Here is a 14,072-nt window from a genome sequence, read left to right as displayed (position 1 = left end):
AGTAGCAGAAAATGGCGCGGGCTGCGCCGAAGGATCGGACACGCACAAGCTGGAGGCGTCGGCTGCGCAGAGAGCGGCGTAGCGCATGAGGTGGAGCGCTGCCCTGCTCGCGCGAGACGTTCGTGCATGTCGCACCTCGGGAAGGGCTCGACGAAGGCAGCGTCGAGATGCATGCGTTCTCTCGCCTCGAGCTCTCGTCAAGGACTCCTGCTCGGGGACTCGCGCCTTTGCGTGCGCCGTGCGCCTGTCTCTCTCGCCATTGCGCTCATCGACCGAAAGCATCCGCGCTACATCCTCTTTCGCTGCGCACCTCTGCGCCTGGCTCGCCGGCATTTCGCGTGGCGGCTGCCCGCCTCGCAGGAGCCGCCGACTTGCACTTCTCGCTCTCCTCCCATTCACTGCCTCGTTGCCTCGCTTCGCCAACCTCCCCTCTCTCGTTGCCCTTCGCCTCTCCCGCCAGCTGCCCATCTCCCTCGCCCCCACCCATCTGTGTCTATCCACCCAAAGCCTCGAAGCCGCGTGCGCCGGCGTGCGCGCGCGGCCAAAATACCCGCCGTCTCACGCATGCGCCAGGTGGTGTGACGAGGTCTGTGACGGTGACGATGCATTAAGAGGGAAGGAAACTAGCACGGGACGCCAGCGTCCTGCAGCCGCCAGACAGCTTCTGCTTCGGACGAGAACTGCACGGCGAGCAGGCCGGTCAGGGCTGTCACACGCTGCGCACATGGGCGCTCTGACTCACCGGAGGCGGCTCGAGACCATTGATGCGCCACAGGTCGCGCGAAGGCTCCTCGATATGGAGCTGTGCGCTGCGTCAGCCACGGCATACCCTCACCTCGGAAGCGGAGCTACTCACCTCCCACTCGTAGCCGCGGTCCTTGATCCAGGGGTCGAACTGGCAGCCGGGCGTCAGCAACAGTGCGCGTCAGATGACGTCCCGCCTCCACTGACCTTGGCGCAGAGCGAGTCCGTGCCGCGAGGCCTCCGGTCGCCGACCATCTGAAGCGCCGCGAGACAGTGATCAGAAGGGCACGACAGCAGCGTTGCAGCGACGCAACACCCACCGTCAGCGCCAGATGCTGCGAGACGACGCGCACAAACGGCTTGCCCGTCTTGCGCTCCCGCTCCGCCTGGCTCACGCCGCCGATGTAGAAGTCGGCCGCCGGGTCGACATCGTGGAAGATGACGACGACGTAGAAGGCCGGCAGCCCAAAGCTCGTGCTGAGGGGAGCGAGGTGTGAACTGAGGCGTCGGCCGGTCGGCTTCCCGCGACTCACTAGTAGCTCGTGAGCGAGGCGGCAATGTCGGCCCTGCTCGTGGTTAGTGCCTGTCGACCGTCGTACAAGCCGCCGCACTCACTTGTCCTTGGCGCTGTACAGGCCAGGCGCGGCATAGATACTGTGATGGAGTCAGTCCAGTGGCCCACGACGGGCTCTCAGCTCGACACGCACCGGTGGAACGGCATAGCGTAGCGAGGAAGAGTTGAGTTCCTGGGAAGGGCGCAGGGCGGAGCAGTGTGTGTATATAGACCAAGCACTGACGCTGCTCGCCGCCGCTCGCGGCTGCCTGCACTCAGGAGCCTAATCTTGCGCCCTCTCCGGCGGTACCGGACGCTCTGACTGGCTCACGGCTCCGACACACGCGCCTGCAGCGCGGGTGTGCCCTGCATCCGGCCAGCGCAGCGGCTCGCACACAGTCCGAGGCGCAGGCATTCATCCGGACCTCGTCGCTGGTGCTGGTTGGCTGCTTGCCACACGCCGGCGGCGAAGGAGCGGACTGCAAGGCGTGCCGAGCGGCATATCCGACGGCCGCAGCGCGTACCCCGGACTCCGGCGCTCGCTCGGACTCCGGACGCTGGGCACGCGTGTTGGCGCGAGCGGGCTCCGGCGCGTCCGGTGCGGATCCGGCGCCTGCCGCTCTGCACCCTGGCCGCCGTCTCTGTCTCTGCACCGCTTTGCCGCAGGCTCCGCTTCCCGCTCCCGTCAGCCACGTCGCCACTCCCGCGCAGGCTGCCAAGTCGTGATGCTGCGTGACGTAGGGTACAGGTGACTGATGTGTGTGGAAGACCGTTGAGCCGCGCGCGGATGGGTTCACTCTCGAGCGCCACTCGTGCCCCTGGCGCCGGCGGACGCCTCTCTACGCCTCGGCTTGCGGCGAGCCCAGCGCCTCCTTGCCGTCCGACAGCAGGAAGCGCACCGGCTCCTCCTGCTGGGCGTGGCGCTTGAAGAACTTCAGGCGCTCCGCGTCGAGCTCGCGCTTCTCCTCGAGATGCGCTGCCAGCGCCGCATCGTCCTCCTCGTCCATGCCGATGCCCATCATGGCGCTGCCGCGCGGCGAGCCCCACTGCTCCAGCAGCTCGACGGTGGCCGAGTCGGTCGCCTCGCCGGGCGGCGTCGGCGCCGGCAGGCCAAAGACGCGGCAGAAGGAGGCAAGGTTGGCGGACCACGTTGCGTGGTGCTTGAGCGTCGAGTCGAGCGGCGGCGTGCTGAGCAGCGTAGGCTTGCGATCGTCGTCATCATCGTCTTGGCTCAGCTCCGTGTCGCCGTCGTCAAGGTGCTTGACGACGAAGCGGCTGAAGCTGCTCTTCTTGCGCGGATGGATGGTGAAGCGATGGTACTGCCAAATGGTCTGTGCCTCCTCGTCGAGGATCGAGCCGTACCTGCGCTCCTTGATGGAGCATGCGCCGAATGCAACGGCCGAGACGGTGAGACGCAGAACGATGCTGGCGGCGATACGCTGCAGAGGGCGTCAGCTGCGAGCCAAAGCCGCCAAGCAAGCCACGACGCACCGCAGCATTCGCCTGGTCCTTGCAGTCCTTGCCCTTGACGATCGGCAGCGACTCCAGAGACCAGTCACCGGTCCGAAGCAACACCTCGAGCTCCTTCTGCGCCGGCTCGCGCAGCTGCACCTTGAGGTCAAGAGGCACGAGAAAGACGCAAAGCGCGTGGCCGAGCGCTCGAGCGATCGTCTGCGCCATCTCGCTCAGGTGTGCCTCAAGCTTGACGTCGTCGTCGCGGATCTCGTTGAAGGCGCGCAAGCAGTTGCGTGCCAGCGTCGAAGGGCTGCTCGACAGTCAGCGTAGAACAGAGGAGCAGAAGTAAGCGCCACTCACCACGACGGTGCCGGGCGCACGAGCTCGCACACCAAGGCAGCCACGGCCATCACATCGTCAAAGTCAAGCGACTCGTCACGATCATCGCCGTCGTCCTCCAGCTCCTCTCCCTCCTCTGCGTCTTCCATCTGCTCGTCGTCCGGATAGTTGAGGTCGTCGTCCGACGCCTGCGCACCGGCCCGCTTGCGCTTCTTGACGTTGGGCTCGTCGCGGCTGTCGTCGCCAACGGTCGGCTCGCGCTGGCGCGAAGAGCCCGACGACTTGCCCTTCGCAGGGGATGCCTTGCTCGTCGAGGCCTTGCTCGAAGAGGCTTTGCTCGAAGAGGCCTTGCTCGAAGAGGCTTTGCTCGTTGAGGCCTTCGTGCCCAGCGTCGCAGCGAGGAGACGTCAGAATGTGGAGTAGGCCAGCAAGAGTAGCTGCGAGCGACGTACCGCCTTGCTCTTTGCAGCCGGCGCTTTCGCAACGCTCTGGCGCTGCTTCTTCTTCGGCGAGGCACCGCCGGTGCTCTCCTGCGACGCATCCTGCTCTTCCGGCTCGTCGTGGACGGCGTAAGTAGCCTTGATGCCGCTGCTCTTCCTCTGGCTTTGCGGTTCAGCGCTGGTCGCGGCTATCAGGACGGTCGGCTCACCTTGCTGTGCTGACTGAGCGGCGGCTCTTCCTCTGCCTCTTCCGACTCCTCTTCGTCGGACATCTCCTTGCTGGCCTTGCCCTTGCGTGCTGCGCCGCCACTCTTGTTCGCGCCGCGCTTCTTTGCCGGCGGCTCTTCCTCTTCCTCATCGGACTGCTCTTCATCGGCCTGCTTGCTGGACTTGCCCTTTCCCTTGCCTGCCGCGACGCCGCCACCCTTCTTCGCGCCGCGCTTCTTCGCGCTGGCCTTCTCCGCCTCCTCCTTTGCGGCCGATGACGAGGGCGAAGCTGTGGCGCGCTTCTGCGTCTTGGCGGGCGACGAGCCTTCTCCCGCCGGCTCGGGGTGGTAGTACTCGCGCTCGTACCTGAGTTCAGGTGCCGTACCTTTGCCTCGAGTCTTGGGCGCCTTGCCGGCCGGAAGAGACGCGGCCTTGACGGGCTTCTTGCCCTGACGGGTCGCGCCCGCTGGCGGCGCGTCCATCTGTGAGAGGTGGAGCACGGCCGGCGCGCCAGCGGACGAGGGTGCGGCCTCGTCGCTCGCCTCGGCTGGCGCGGCGTCGTCGGCTTCGTCGCCTGATGCAGCGTCGCCGTCTTCTTCAGCTGGCGCAGCATCTTCGGCTTGCTCAGCTTGCGCAGTGTCGTGCTCTGCGAGGTACGACTCTCCGAGCTCGTCGCGCTCGTCGGCGGCCGTCAGCCGCTTGCTGGACGACGCGCCGGCCTTGGCATCTGCCGCGCCGGGCTTGACGGGCGACGAGGCGGTGGCAGAGCGGTAGCTGGCGCCCGTCTCGTGCCACTCGCCGCCGCCGGGCACGGCCAGGTGCTGCTGCTGCTGTGCGGGCAGCAGGTCGTCGACGGCGCCGGCCGAGGCGTCGGGCACGTCCTGCGTCTGCGAGTCGTCGGCGTCGGCGGCTGCGTCGGCCGGCGCCGGAGCTGGCGCCGGCTCGTCGAGCTGGGACACGGGCGCGGAGGAGGGCATGGTTGGCGTGCGCTTTGCGGGCGCAGTGCGAGGGCGAGGGCGGCAGTGCGAGCAGGCGCGGCGGTGGGAGTGGGGATGAGGGAGCGGCAGCGCACGGCCGGGCGCAGTTTTGCCGCGCTGCACTTCACTCTGCGGCGTAGTCCTCTAATCGGCGGCTTGTATGCGGCCTGTAGTGCTGCCCATGAGGCTCAATCTGGCCTCAGGGGCAGCGGTTGGTCTGACGAGTTCGGGTTGCCCCATCGGTCTCGTCCCTCCTCTCGTTGCTTTGCAACGCGCGCTTTGCGCGTCACGCACGCACAGCTCGAGCTGCATGCGCGTCAGGATGTGGAGGCGCGCCGGCTGCAACACCTGCTGAGCCAGGTGCAGCGCCGCGCCCAGCGACCACATCCTCGTCCTCCTCGCTGCAGCGTCACTCCCTCACACCTCGCATCCTCGCCGCACATGTCCACCTCGGCCGCACCCAGCGCCGCGGGGCCGTACACGACGCGCCAGTCGTTCTACCTGCGCGTCTCGGCGCACCTCGTGCTGCACACGCTCCTCTACCTCGACGCACGCGACCTGCGCTGGTTCAACGCGCTGCCGGCGTCGCTCGACGTGGCGCTCAGCGGCGACACCGACGTGCCGTTCGGCGACGTCGTGCTGGGCAAGGCGCTGGCGCATCTGCGCCGCAGCCTGCTGCCCAAGCTGCAGCGCGAGCGCGGCCCGCCGAGCCGCGCCAGTGCCGACGGCCTCGCAAACACCAGCGGCAAGGAGACCGTCGACGTGCACGAGGAGAACGGCTGGCGCTGCGCATACTACCTGCGCGTGCGCGAGCGTGGCCGGCATGCCGTACTGCTCAAGGTGTGTGGAGCAGAACGAGTCTTCTACGGCCGCTACAGCCGGGTCGCAGTGCAGCTTCTAGGGCATGGCTGCGGTGGACCTGCTACGGCAGGAGCTTGGCGATGCGGGAAGGCAGTGCGAGCAGCATCGCCATGATGGCCTCAGCCGCCGATGCTGACACCTCGCCTCGCAGAACAAGCAGCTGCGCTTCCCGCACGAGGTCCGCGCCGGCCGCGTGCGCAAGCAGCGTGCCTCGGCCGCTGTGGCGCCGCCGCCAGCGGCAGCAGCACCCGTGGCAGGGAGCAGCCGCGAGGGCGAAATCCAGATCAAGCCCGACCCGGACGCAGAGGACGGCATCGACGAGTGGGGCTTCGGCACGGGCCTGAACATGGGCGCAGCCACGGCAGGAGGTGCGGTGGAGGAGCCGCAGGAGGATGAAGAGATGGTCTTTGAGGACGATGAGGAAGACGATGACAAGAAGCCCGTGCTGACGGTCTCGTACCGCGGCTTTCGCATGTGAGTGCGCCTCTTTCCGCACCGCCAGGTCTGCGCTCACGCCATCATGCAGCTTCGACAAGCTGCTCTACCTCGTGCTCGAGCCCCTGCCGTCCTACCGCAAGGCGCACCCCGAGCTCTTCCGCGCCGTCTCCGACGCGCCAGCTCGGCAGCTCTCCACAGTGCCGCTGCGCGCCTCGTCTGCACGCACACCCACGCCTGTGCCCTCCTCGCGCGGTGGCGGCCTCTTCCGCGGCGAGTCCGTCACGACGCCCAGTCCGAGCCCGGCGCCCGAGCAGCGGCGAAGAGAGGCCAGCGTGGCATTTGGCAGAGGCGACGAGGAGGCGGATATGGTGGAGCAGGACGAAGAGTCGGGCGCTGTGGGCCTGGCGAACCGGCTGATCGGTCGTAATGACCAGGCAGGGCGGGAGGTGGGCGACGGCGAGGAATGACATTGCAAGCACAGCGCACAGAGGCCTGACTACCGCGAGGCGCTTGTACACACGCCGCTGCGCCTCTCACTCCTCTTCCTCCTCGTCCACAGCCTCGCCGGGTATCGCGCCCGCCTCGTTCTGGCTCAGGTACAGGTTGGCCATCATGCGTGGCGTCGTGGCCTCCTCAGGGCCCTTGTCGGCGCTGTCGCGCACCTTGAGGAAGCGCGGGAAGCGCAGCGACAGCCCGCGCGCGGGCGAGATGAGGCCCTTGGCGCAGTTGTACACCGGACTCAGCGTGATGTCGGCGCCGCGGATCTCCCAGACTTCGCGCGGCTCGAACCACACTGCGCGAGGGGCATGGGTCAGCGAATGAGAGGTAGGCGCCGAAGGAGCACGCACCGTCCGGCCGCAGCCCGCCCGTGTCGTAGTCGTGCCGGCAGTCCTCGGCGCGCGCATCGTAGCACGCGTCGCCGTTGAGCTTGAAGCGATCGAACTTGATGCTCTTGTACTCGACGTCGGTGAAGCCCGAGATGCACTTGCACAGCGCCACGTACTGCCCCGTGTCGGGGTCGTACGTCGCCAAGAGCACTACAGCAAACGCATCAGCTGCGGTGCAGCACAGCTCGCGGCGCAGTCACTCACCGGGCGACCACCACTCGTTCTTGCGGCCCATGCCGTGCCACGCGCCAATCGGCACGAGGTCCAGCGTGTCGCCAATGCCGTCGACGTAGTCCTTCTTGACCTTCAGCCAGCTCTCGCAGCGCTTGTCGGGCTCGTAGCTCGAGAGCAGCGCCTTGCCGCGCCCATTCACACCCTTGCCCACCGCCGTGCTCAGCTCCACGTCCGGCTCGGCCGTGTCGAGATCGGCCTGCGTCACGTCGTCGCCGACTTCGTCTGCGAGCTGCTCCAGCTTTGGCGCTGCTGCCTCGTCGTCGCCCTCGCTGTTGGCTTCCGCAGCCGGCGCCCAGTGATGATCGAGGCTCTTGACCATGATGCTGCCCTCCTGCGTCAGCGAATGGGTAGGTCTGCGTTCGCCGCAGTGACTCACCCCTCGCATTTCGAGCTGCGTGCCTCGTCGAAGAATTTCTGCGCGTTGCGAATCAGCAATGCCTAAAGGCTGCCCTCCCTCTGCGCACTCACCTTCACCTCGTCCGGCTCGGTAGCTTCGCACGAGCGCACGTGGGTGAAGCGAGCCAGACGGGCATCGCCAGGCGTGAGTGTCGGCAGGCGCGTGTGCAGCAGCTTGCGGCGGACGCGAAAGGACTTCTTGAGCAGCTGCTGTCCATCCAGCAGCATCAGGTCGAACGCGAAGATGCTGCGGACAAACGTGAGCGAGGCAGATCCGCTTGTGACGGGCGGAGTGAGCACTCACCCGACGCGCACCTTGACGCTCGCCAGCGCCACGTCCTTGCGTCCGCGAGAGGCGAGCGTCTGGAACGGCAGCAGCTCGCCGTTGGGCCCCAGCGCGACGACTTCGGCATCGACGACGAAGGACTGCACAGCCCGCCGAGGCGCATCCTTCGGCACCTCGCTGCTTCCGGCGTCGCTGTCGACGCCCATGAGGATCGGCATGGCGTCCAGAATGTCCGGGTACTGCGACGTACGATGTGAGCCCTTGGCCACCTGCAGGACTGCGCCTGGTTGCCTGCGGCTCACCTTGTCGGTAATGTCCTCAAGGTGCCGGCTGAACAACCGCACAAAGACGTCGGCATTCTGGCCTACCCAGCGGCCCTTGCCGCCCTTCAACTCCGCGCGTCGCCGGTCTGCGTCTTCGGCGTCTCGCGGCACATGGCAAGCGTGGATCTAGAAGAGTTCGTCAGGATGCCGCTCAAAGGCGTTGCAAGCACATGACTGACCTGCACGCGCTGTCCATCGTACTTGAACTCGCTCACAAACTTGCGCGGTCCGAGGCGCGAGTGCATGTCGGGCAGGGAACGCGTGATGCTGCCGAGCATCGGCGCCAATGGCGTGCCTTGGTCGAAAGTCAGCCCGATGCGATGCAGTGCTTGCGCATGGTCATGCTCACCGATACGCAACGGCACTCGCTCCGAGAGCTCGTCGATGCCGCCCGCCGACAGTGCAGCTGCAATGCGTGTGAAGTCGGGACAGCGAGCTCGCACCTCGCTGAGAATCTCCGGCGTCAGCCAGTGCCTACAGTGAAGCGCCGCCAAGCACGACTTACCGGACTGTCCGCTCGGCGCGCGCAATCCTGGCCGAGAGCTCCTTCCACCGCACATTCTCGCGCTCCTTGGGCTTGGCCGGCTGCAGTCGCAGTCCGCTGCTCTCGTCACGCGTGATGCTCAAGCTCCCCTCGCGTCCCGACTGAGGTCCGTCGAGCACGAAGGCACGCGCGAGCGCTGCGGCAATCGTGGTGCGCACCGCTCGGATGCGCAAATTGCCATCGAGCGTGCGGACCAGGAAGCGCGTCTCTTCGTCTCGTGCCGCCACGAGCAGCCGTGTCACCACGGCTCGCTTCTGCGCTGCTGAGCCGGTGCCTGACATGCGCGCCATGGCGTGCAGTTGTTCAAACTACGGCTGCGTCAGTGCCGCTGTTTGGTGGTGATCCGGTGCACTCACGAGCTTGACGATGGTCAGCGGCGCAGGCTGCATGAGCGACTTGACGCCGCGGCGCGCCTCGTACGCCACGTCTCCGGGATCGCCGTGTGCGTTCCAGAGGCTCTTGAGGCGCTGTGCGCTGACGCCCGTCACCTCCTTGACGGCGGCCGTGATGACCGAGCCGCCGATGCCCATCTCAATCCCCTCGTACGGCTGCGACGCGCGTCAGCCAACTAGATGCCACGTGCGGTGGACGTGAGGCTCACAGGCGCAATGTGGTTGCTCAGCAGGTACGCTGCGGGCGCGACAGCCGCCGCGTCGTGGTGGATCAAGATGCGCAGCGTGTTGACGCAGACGTTCGAGATGAGGATGCGCGAGCGCGTGCCCGAGAGACTGGCGCATGCGATCGAGAGCAGCCGATACGGCGCTGCCGTGGCGCCAGCGGAGGTGCGCGGCCACGCAGACGTGTCGAGCGCCGTCGGGTCGAACTCGAACGGATCTTGCGTCAGGTCCAGCGCGTCGAGCGCTCCGTAGAAGCTGCTCTCTGGCGCTGCGTTCCAGCTGCCCGCGCCTTCCTCCACTGCGCTTCGTGCGTCCTGTGCCTCCGCCTTGATGCTTGGCTCGGTCTTCTCGGCGCGCGGCTTCTTCGGCGACTGGAAGAGCGGAGCGATCCTAACGCCGCTGCCGCTGGCCGCGGTCGGCTCACTCTTCACAGCATCAACGGCGCCAGTGCCAGCGCCTGTGCTGCTCTGCTCGCCCTTGACGGCGAGTGCAGCACTGTCGGCGGCGTCCCACTCCTGCTGCAGACGGCGCGCCATCTGCTCGTCGCTCTCTGGGGTCGCCGGGCGCGCCGCTGCGTCATGCTCCGGCACTGCTTCCGGCCGCTGCTCGCGCGCCTTGCCCTTTGCCTGCGCCTGCGCGCTGCCGGAGAGAAAGGCGGCGAGCAGCGGCTGGTCGCGGCTGCTGGTGCGCTTGCGCGGCGACGCCGGCGCCGGCGGAGCGGCCCGCTTGGGCGCCATGCTGCGGCTGCTGCTCGCGGCGCGGCTGCGCGGGAGCCGGGGCGCGAGCGGGACGGCGGCGCGGCGGAGCAGCGACACGGTGGGAAGAGGGTGGGTCGCGAGGTAGGCCTGTGGATGAGGATGTGGTCGGGAGTGAGGCTGGCGTCCGCTGGCCGGTGCTGCTGCAGGGGCCGCCTCCACACGGCGCCTAGTCAGCGGCTCGGGAGTCGGCGATGCGCTTGTGCCTGGTGCCTTGCGCTCTCGCCTCTCTCGCCTCGCCTCGCCCGCTCTCTTCATCACCACGCACACCATGGGCGCCGACAGCACGTCCTCGCTGCTCGGCGTGCTCGGCGCCGGCACGAGCTCCGCCGCCTACGCCTCCTGCCTCGCGCTGCTGCAGCAGGCGCCGGCGTCGCTGGAGCGCTCCGACTACCTGCGGCCTGCGCCCGCCACGTCGTACCGCAACGCACGCGCCGCTGGCGTCTCGTTCCAGTTCCAGGCAGACGGCACCGCGCCGACGGATGAGGCATGGCGATGCACCGTCATCGACGTCTACAATGCCGAGGCGCAGCAGGCGGCCGACAAGCGCAAGCGGGCGCCGCAGTGGGGCGTGTGTCCGCTGCTGCCGCTGCGCCTCGAGCTGCGCGACATCAAACGGCCATCTGGCGCAGAGACAAGCGCCACGGCAGGCTCGCTCGACGTCACGGCGACGTCAACAGGCGGCGACTTCGTAGCCGCACTCGGCGAGCCGAGCCGCAAGGGCGGCGGCGAGGCGCTGGCTGCCGGCGGCGCCAGCGGCCTGGGGCCCGGCGCGTGGCTGGAGTGGGAGGGCGAGGCGGAAGGCAGACGCGTCACGCTCATGGTCGAGCTGGTGGGCGAGGGTGCCAAGGGCGCAGGCCGCTGGGAGAAGGACAAGGCGGGAAAGGCGATGTGGGGCGTGCTCACGATTGCACTGGTGGGACAGCCGTAGGAATACATGTGCCGTTGCCGACATAGCAGGTGTGGGAAGACATGTGCAACAGGACAGCGTCGCAGACGTTCCCTAGGAGCTCCACGTCGTGCGTTTGAGCCTCAAGGAGAGGCCCCCATCGGGCTTCCAAGTGATGGCGGCGACGCTCTTGACAGTCTGGTCCGGCGACGTCTTGTGCAGCTCGAAGTTTGCGACCATCATGCAGCACAGCACCTTGAGCTCGTGCACGGCCATGTTGCGGCCCGGGCACGAGTGCGCTGTGATGAGCTTGGGGTCAGCAACTGGCTGCGCGGCGATGTGAGGAGCAACGACGCACCGCCGACGATGAAGGTGAGCAGGGACATGCTGCTGTTGTACTCCTTCGGCAAGTCGTCCCAGCGCTCCGGCCTGAACTCCTTGGCGTCGTCGCCTGCGCAGCCAGTGTCAGCACTTGTCGAGCGTCGCCGAAGTTGAGCACATACCCCAGACGTCCTTCTGAGTGTTGATGGTCAGGTTTGGGATGTAGATCTCGGTTCCGCGCGGGATGAAGCGGCCGCCGATGGTTGAGTCCACACTAGCGACGCGCGCCGTTTGCGGCGTCGGCGGACGCAGCCGCATCACCTCCATGACGAAGTTGTGCAGATACTTTGCGTCTTTGATCTGAGCGTAGGTCGGCTCGGCAGAGACACTCAGGATCTCCTGGCACTCGGCGCGCAGCTTCGCCTGCACGTCCTGGTGGTTCGCAAGCTCCCACATCGCCCACGCCATACCGCTCGCCGTCGTCTCGTGACCAGCGCCGAGGAAGGTCAGCACCTGCGCCTCGAGCAGCTTCTGGTCCATCTTGTAGGGCGAGTTCTCGTCGAGGGATGCCTTGGCCAAGAGCGAGAGAATGTCGATCTTGCCAGAGTCGAGGTCCGTCTGGCCCGCCTCGCGCAGCTTCTTGGCCTCGGCCAGCTTGGTCTCGAGCATCTCGCGGCTGATCTTGTTGACGCGGTACATGTGCGTCAAGAAGAGGCCCAATTCGGAGAAGCCCTTGCCGAGGCCGAGCTTGTGCACGAGGGCCATGGCGCCCTTGCCCGTCCATTCCTGCTTCACCGCCCACTGCACGACCTGCGGCCCAAAAGGCAGGCCAAGGATGGCTATGATACGGCCCATATTGAAACCGTTCTGCAAATTCTTTGCTCGTGGAATGCTGGTTCAGGAGCTGTTCACTAGTCAACGACTCCCTTTTCACCTGTCACTCACGACCAGCGTCTCGTAGCTCTCGCCGAGCGGCTCGTGCGGGTTGTGCAGGTGATCCGTCTCGTATCCTGCATGCGACCCGTCAGCAGCGATAGCCTCTGTGTGCAGCAGTCGTCACACACCAAATGCGGTGGAGCAGATGATGTCCAGGAGGCAGGCGTTGACGCCGTGCGTGAGCTCGATGACTGTGCCCTCCTCCGGGTCGCCCGCCTCCTTGAGTTTGTCCTTGTAGATTTCGATCAAGCCGTTGACGGGGCCGAGGTAGAGCGGGAACTGCATCTCGAGGTACTTGAAGGCGAACGCCGGGTTCATGAAGCGCCTAATGCAAGGCGTGAGCTCCGGGGAGTCGCGCCAGGGTCAGGGTGACTGCAACAGCCTCACCGCAGCGCCGAATGCTCTGCATTTTCGAGCGTCAGGAGACCGTAGCCGGCGGTTACTGGGGTTGTATCGCCTAGTCAGGACTGCGGTGGAGGACCATGCGGGAGGCCCGGGTGCTAAACTTACCTCCCAACAAGTGAGCTGCCCACTTGGGCTTGGGGAACCCTGAAGGCGGCTCAGCATGACACGCATCGCTCTGCAAACCTCACATCCGCACTCACTGTACGGCTCGTCGACGAGAATCTGCTTGAGGTCTTTATAGTTGAGAAAGCACACGCGCTCAACACCGAGCATGCCCATGAAGCGGATGCTGCGTCCGTACTGCTCCGTCCAGGCCGTCACCGCCGAGCCCGCCTCGCCCGTGACGACCTCCGGGAGGCGTCCCAGCAGCCAGTGCCCGTAGCTGGGGCCGGGCATCTTGCGCAGCGGCGAGAAGAAGCGCGCATAGAGGAACGTCGTGTAGACGAAGCGCGCGAGATACACGCCGACGATGGCGTACACGAGCGTGTGCAGCGGCGTGTGCGTCGTCAGCGCGGCCCAGGCGCGCGAGAGCGGGTTCTGGTCCAGCATGATGGAGCGTAGCTTGTGGTGGTGCTGAAGCAAGAGTGCCGAGCCCGCGGCGGATGCGGATCAGAGCGCTGGTGGGACCTTGGTGGGACCGTACGGCTCCGTGTCGCGTCCGTGCGCGCTGACGGGCGGAGTGACGTGGACGCGCGGCACTGATCAGCAGGCGCGAGGTGCGAGGCCGGCGGCGATGGTGGTGCGGAGGAATGCGCAGCAGGTGGTCGTGAAAGCAGCGCCGGACGCAGTGAGGGAGGTGGGTGAGATGGCCGCTGGTGGAGGCGGCGCGTCCTCAGGAGCTTCGCGCTGCGTGAGAGCGTCGCGGCGCCGCCGGAGCGCGGAGCTCAGCCGGACCGTGCCTCCGCCCCGCAGCCGCTGCAGTGCTGCGCTCCCGTTCCTCGCTTCCCCGCACTCGGGCCGCTGCACGGCGGCCTGGGCGCAGCGCAGCACATGGGTCCCGCTGTCGCTGCGCCCTCCGCACCAGCGCAGCGCCAGCATGTTTGCCTTCTCTTACAGATCTCCGGCGACAGAGCAGTGCCGCGGAGCAAGCTGCCCGAGCCTCCGTAAAGCGCGGGGGTGGCGTGGGAGCAGCTCGCTCGCTGTCGACGCGCGACGCGACGAGCCGAGCCGGTCACGGCGCATCTCCTCGCTACCGTGACAGCAGTGTGCGCCGATGCAGAGCCGCCGGGTTGGGCTCAAAATCTAGGGAGAGGCGGATGGGCGCTGCTTGTCAACTGTGGCCCGCTCTCGATGCTTCCGCAGATAAGAAGCAGCAGGTGTGGTGCACGCTTCGTCGTTCGCTTGCGAGCCCGCAGTTGCAAGCGTGGCCATCGTCATTCCATCCGCCGTTGCGCTACGGAACCCTGCTCTGGCACGTGGAGGGTGCGTCAGGCGCCTATGTGCACGACGGAACATGACAGCTGCA

The 14,072-nt window shown here is 67.0% G+C and overlaps 6 protein-coding genes across 6 annotated transcripts; 2 read left to right on the top strand and 4 right to left on the bottom strand.

Moving 5' to 3' along the window:
• Window positions 1-623: 623 nt before the first annotated feature.
• On the bottom strand, window positions 624-1,465 carry FA09DRAFT_340672 (hypothetical protein; the record flags this gene model as incomplete). Its single annotated transcript, XM_025744343.1, has 8 exons — window positions 624-680; window positions 743-802; window positions 857-895; window positions 952-999; window positions 1,065-1,221; window positions 1,278-1,310; window positions 1,360-1,398; window positions 1,452-1,465. The coding sequence occupies 8 exons, from the start codon at window positions 1,463-1,465 to the stop codon at window positions 624-626; spliced, it is 447 nt and encodes a 148-aa protein (XP_025596395.1).
• Window positions 1,466-1,883: 418 nt separating this feature from the next.
• Window positions 1,884-4,944, bottom strand: FA09DRAFT_331697 (hypothetical protein). The gene is made up of 5 exons (XM_025743140.1): window positions 3,741-4,944; window positions 3,544-3,690; window positions 3,113-3,468; window positions 2,789-3,062; window positions 1,884-2,736 (listed from the first exon to the last, which is right to left on the bottom strand). Exons 1-5 carry the CDS (start codon window positions 4,713-4,715, stop codon window positions 2,137-2,139), a joined length of 2,352 nt encoding a protein of 783 aa, XP_025596394.1. The 5' UTR covers window positions 4,716-4,944; the 3' UTR covers window positions 1,884-2,136.
• A 155-nt stretch (window positions 4,945-5,099) lies between these two features.
• On the top strand, window positions 5,100-6,708 carry FA09DRAFT_331695 (hypothetical protein). Its single transcript, XM_025743139.1, has 3 exons — window positions 5,100-5,555; window positions 5,728-6,050; window positions 6,103-6,708. Exons 1-3 carry the CDS (start codon window positions 5,157-5,159, stop codon window positions 6,479-6,481), a joined length of 1,101 nt encoding a protein of 366 aa, XP_025596393.1. The 5' UTR covers window positions 5,100-5,156; the 3' UTR covers window positions 6,482-6,708.
• FA09DRAFT_331694 (ATP-dependent DNA ligase) lies at window positions 6,349-10,055 on the bottom strand. The gene is made up of 12 exons (XM_025743138.1): window positions 9,286-10,055; window positions 9,041-9,232; window positions 8,646-8,992; window positions 8,490-8,587; window positions 8,320-8,435; window positions 8,120-8,266; window positions 7,836-8,056; window positions 7,604-7,778; window positions 7,512-7,549; window positions 7,106-7,458; window positions 6,863-7,051; window positions 6,349-6,807 (listed from the first exon to the last, which is right to left on the bottom strand). The coding sequence occupies exons 1-12, from the start codon at window positions 10,036-10,038 to the stop codon at window positions 6,548-6,550; spliced, it is 2,889 nt and encodes a 962-aa protein (XP_025596392.1). The 5' UTR covers window positions 10,039-10,055; the 3' UTR covers window positions 6,349-6,547.
• Window positions 10,056-10,309: 254 nt separating this feature from the next.
• FA09DRAFT_331693 (hypothetical protein) lies at window positions 10,310-10,994 on the top strand. Its single transcript, XM_025743137.1, has one exon. It carries the CDS (start codon window positions 10,328-10,330, stop codon window positions 10,985-10,987), a length of 660 nt encoding a protein of 219 aa, XP_025596391.1. The 5' UTR covers window positions 10,310-10,327; the 3' UTR covers window positions 10,988-10,994.
• Window positions 10,945-13,414, bottom strand: FA09DRAFT_331692 (cytochrome P450). The gene is made up of 8 exons (XM_025743136.1): window positions 12,808-13,414; window positions 12,713-12,751; window positions 12,590-12,644; window positions 12,331-12,527; window positions 12,212-12,276; window positions 11,449-12,142; window positions 11,304-11,396; window positions 10,945-11,244 (listed from the first exon to the last, which is right to left on the bottom strand). The coding sequence occupies exons 1-8, from the start codon at window positions 13,154-13,156 to the stop codon at window positions 11,060-11,062; spliced, it is 1,677 nt and encodes a 558-aa protein (XP_025596390.1). The 5' UTR covers window positions 13,157-13,414; the 3' UTR covers window positions 10,945-11,059.
• Between the last annotated feature and the right edge of the window lie 658 nt (window positions 13,415-14,072).

Source organism: Tilletiopsis washingtonensis, assembly GCF_003144115.1.
Source record: "Tilletiopsis washingtonensis strain MCA 4186 unplaced genomic scaffold FA09scaffold_19, whole genome shotgun sequence".
NCBI classification, from domain to species: Eukaryota; Fungi; Basidiomycota; class Exobasidiomycetes; order Entylomatales; genus Tilletiopsis; species Tilletiopsis washingtonensis.
This window is presented reverse-complemented; position numbering and strand designations above follow the sequence as displayed.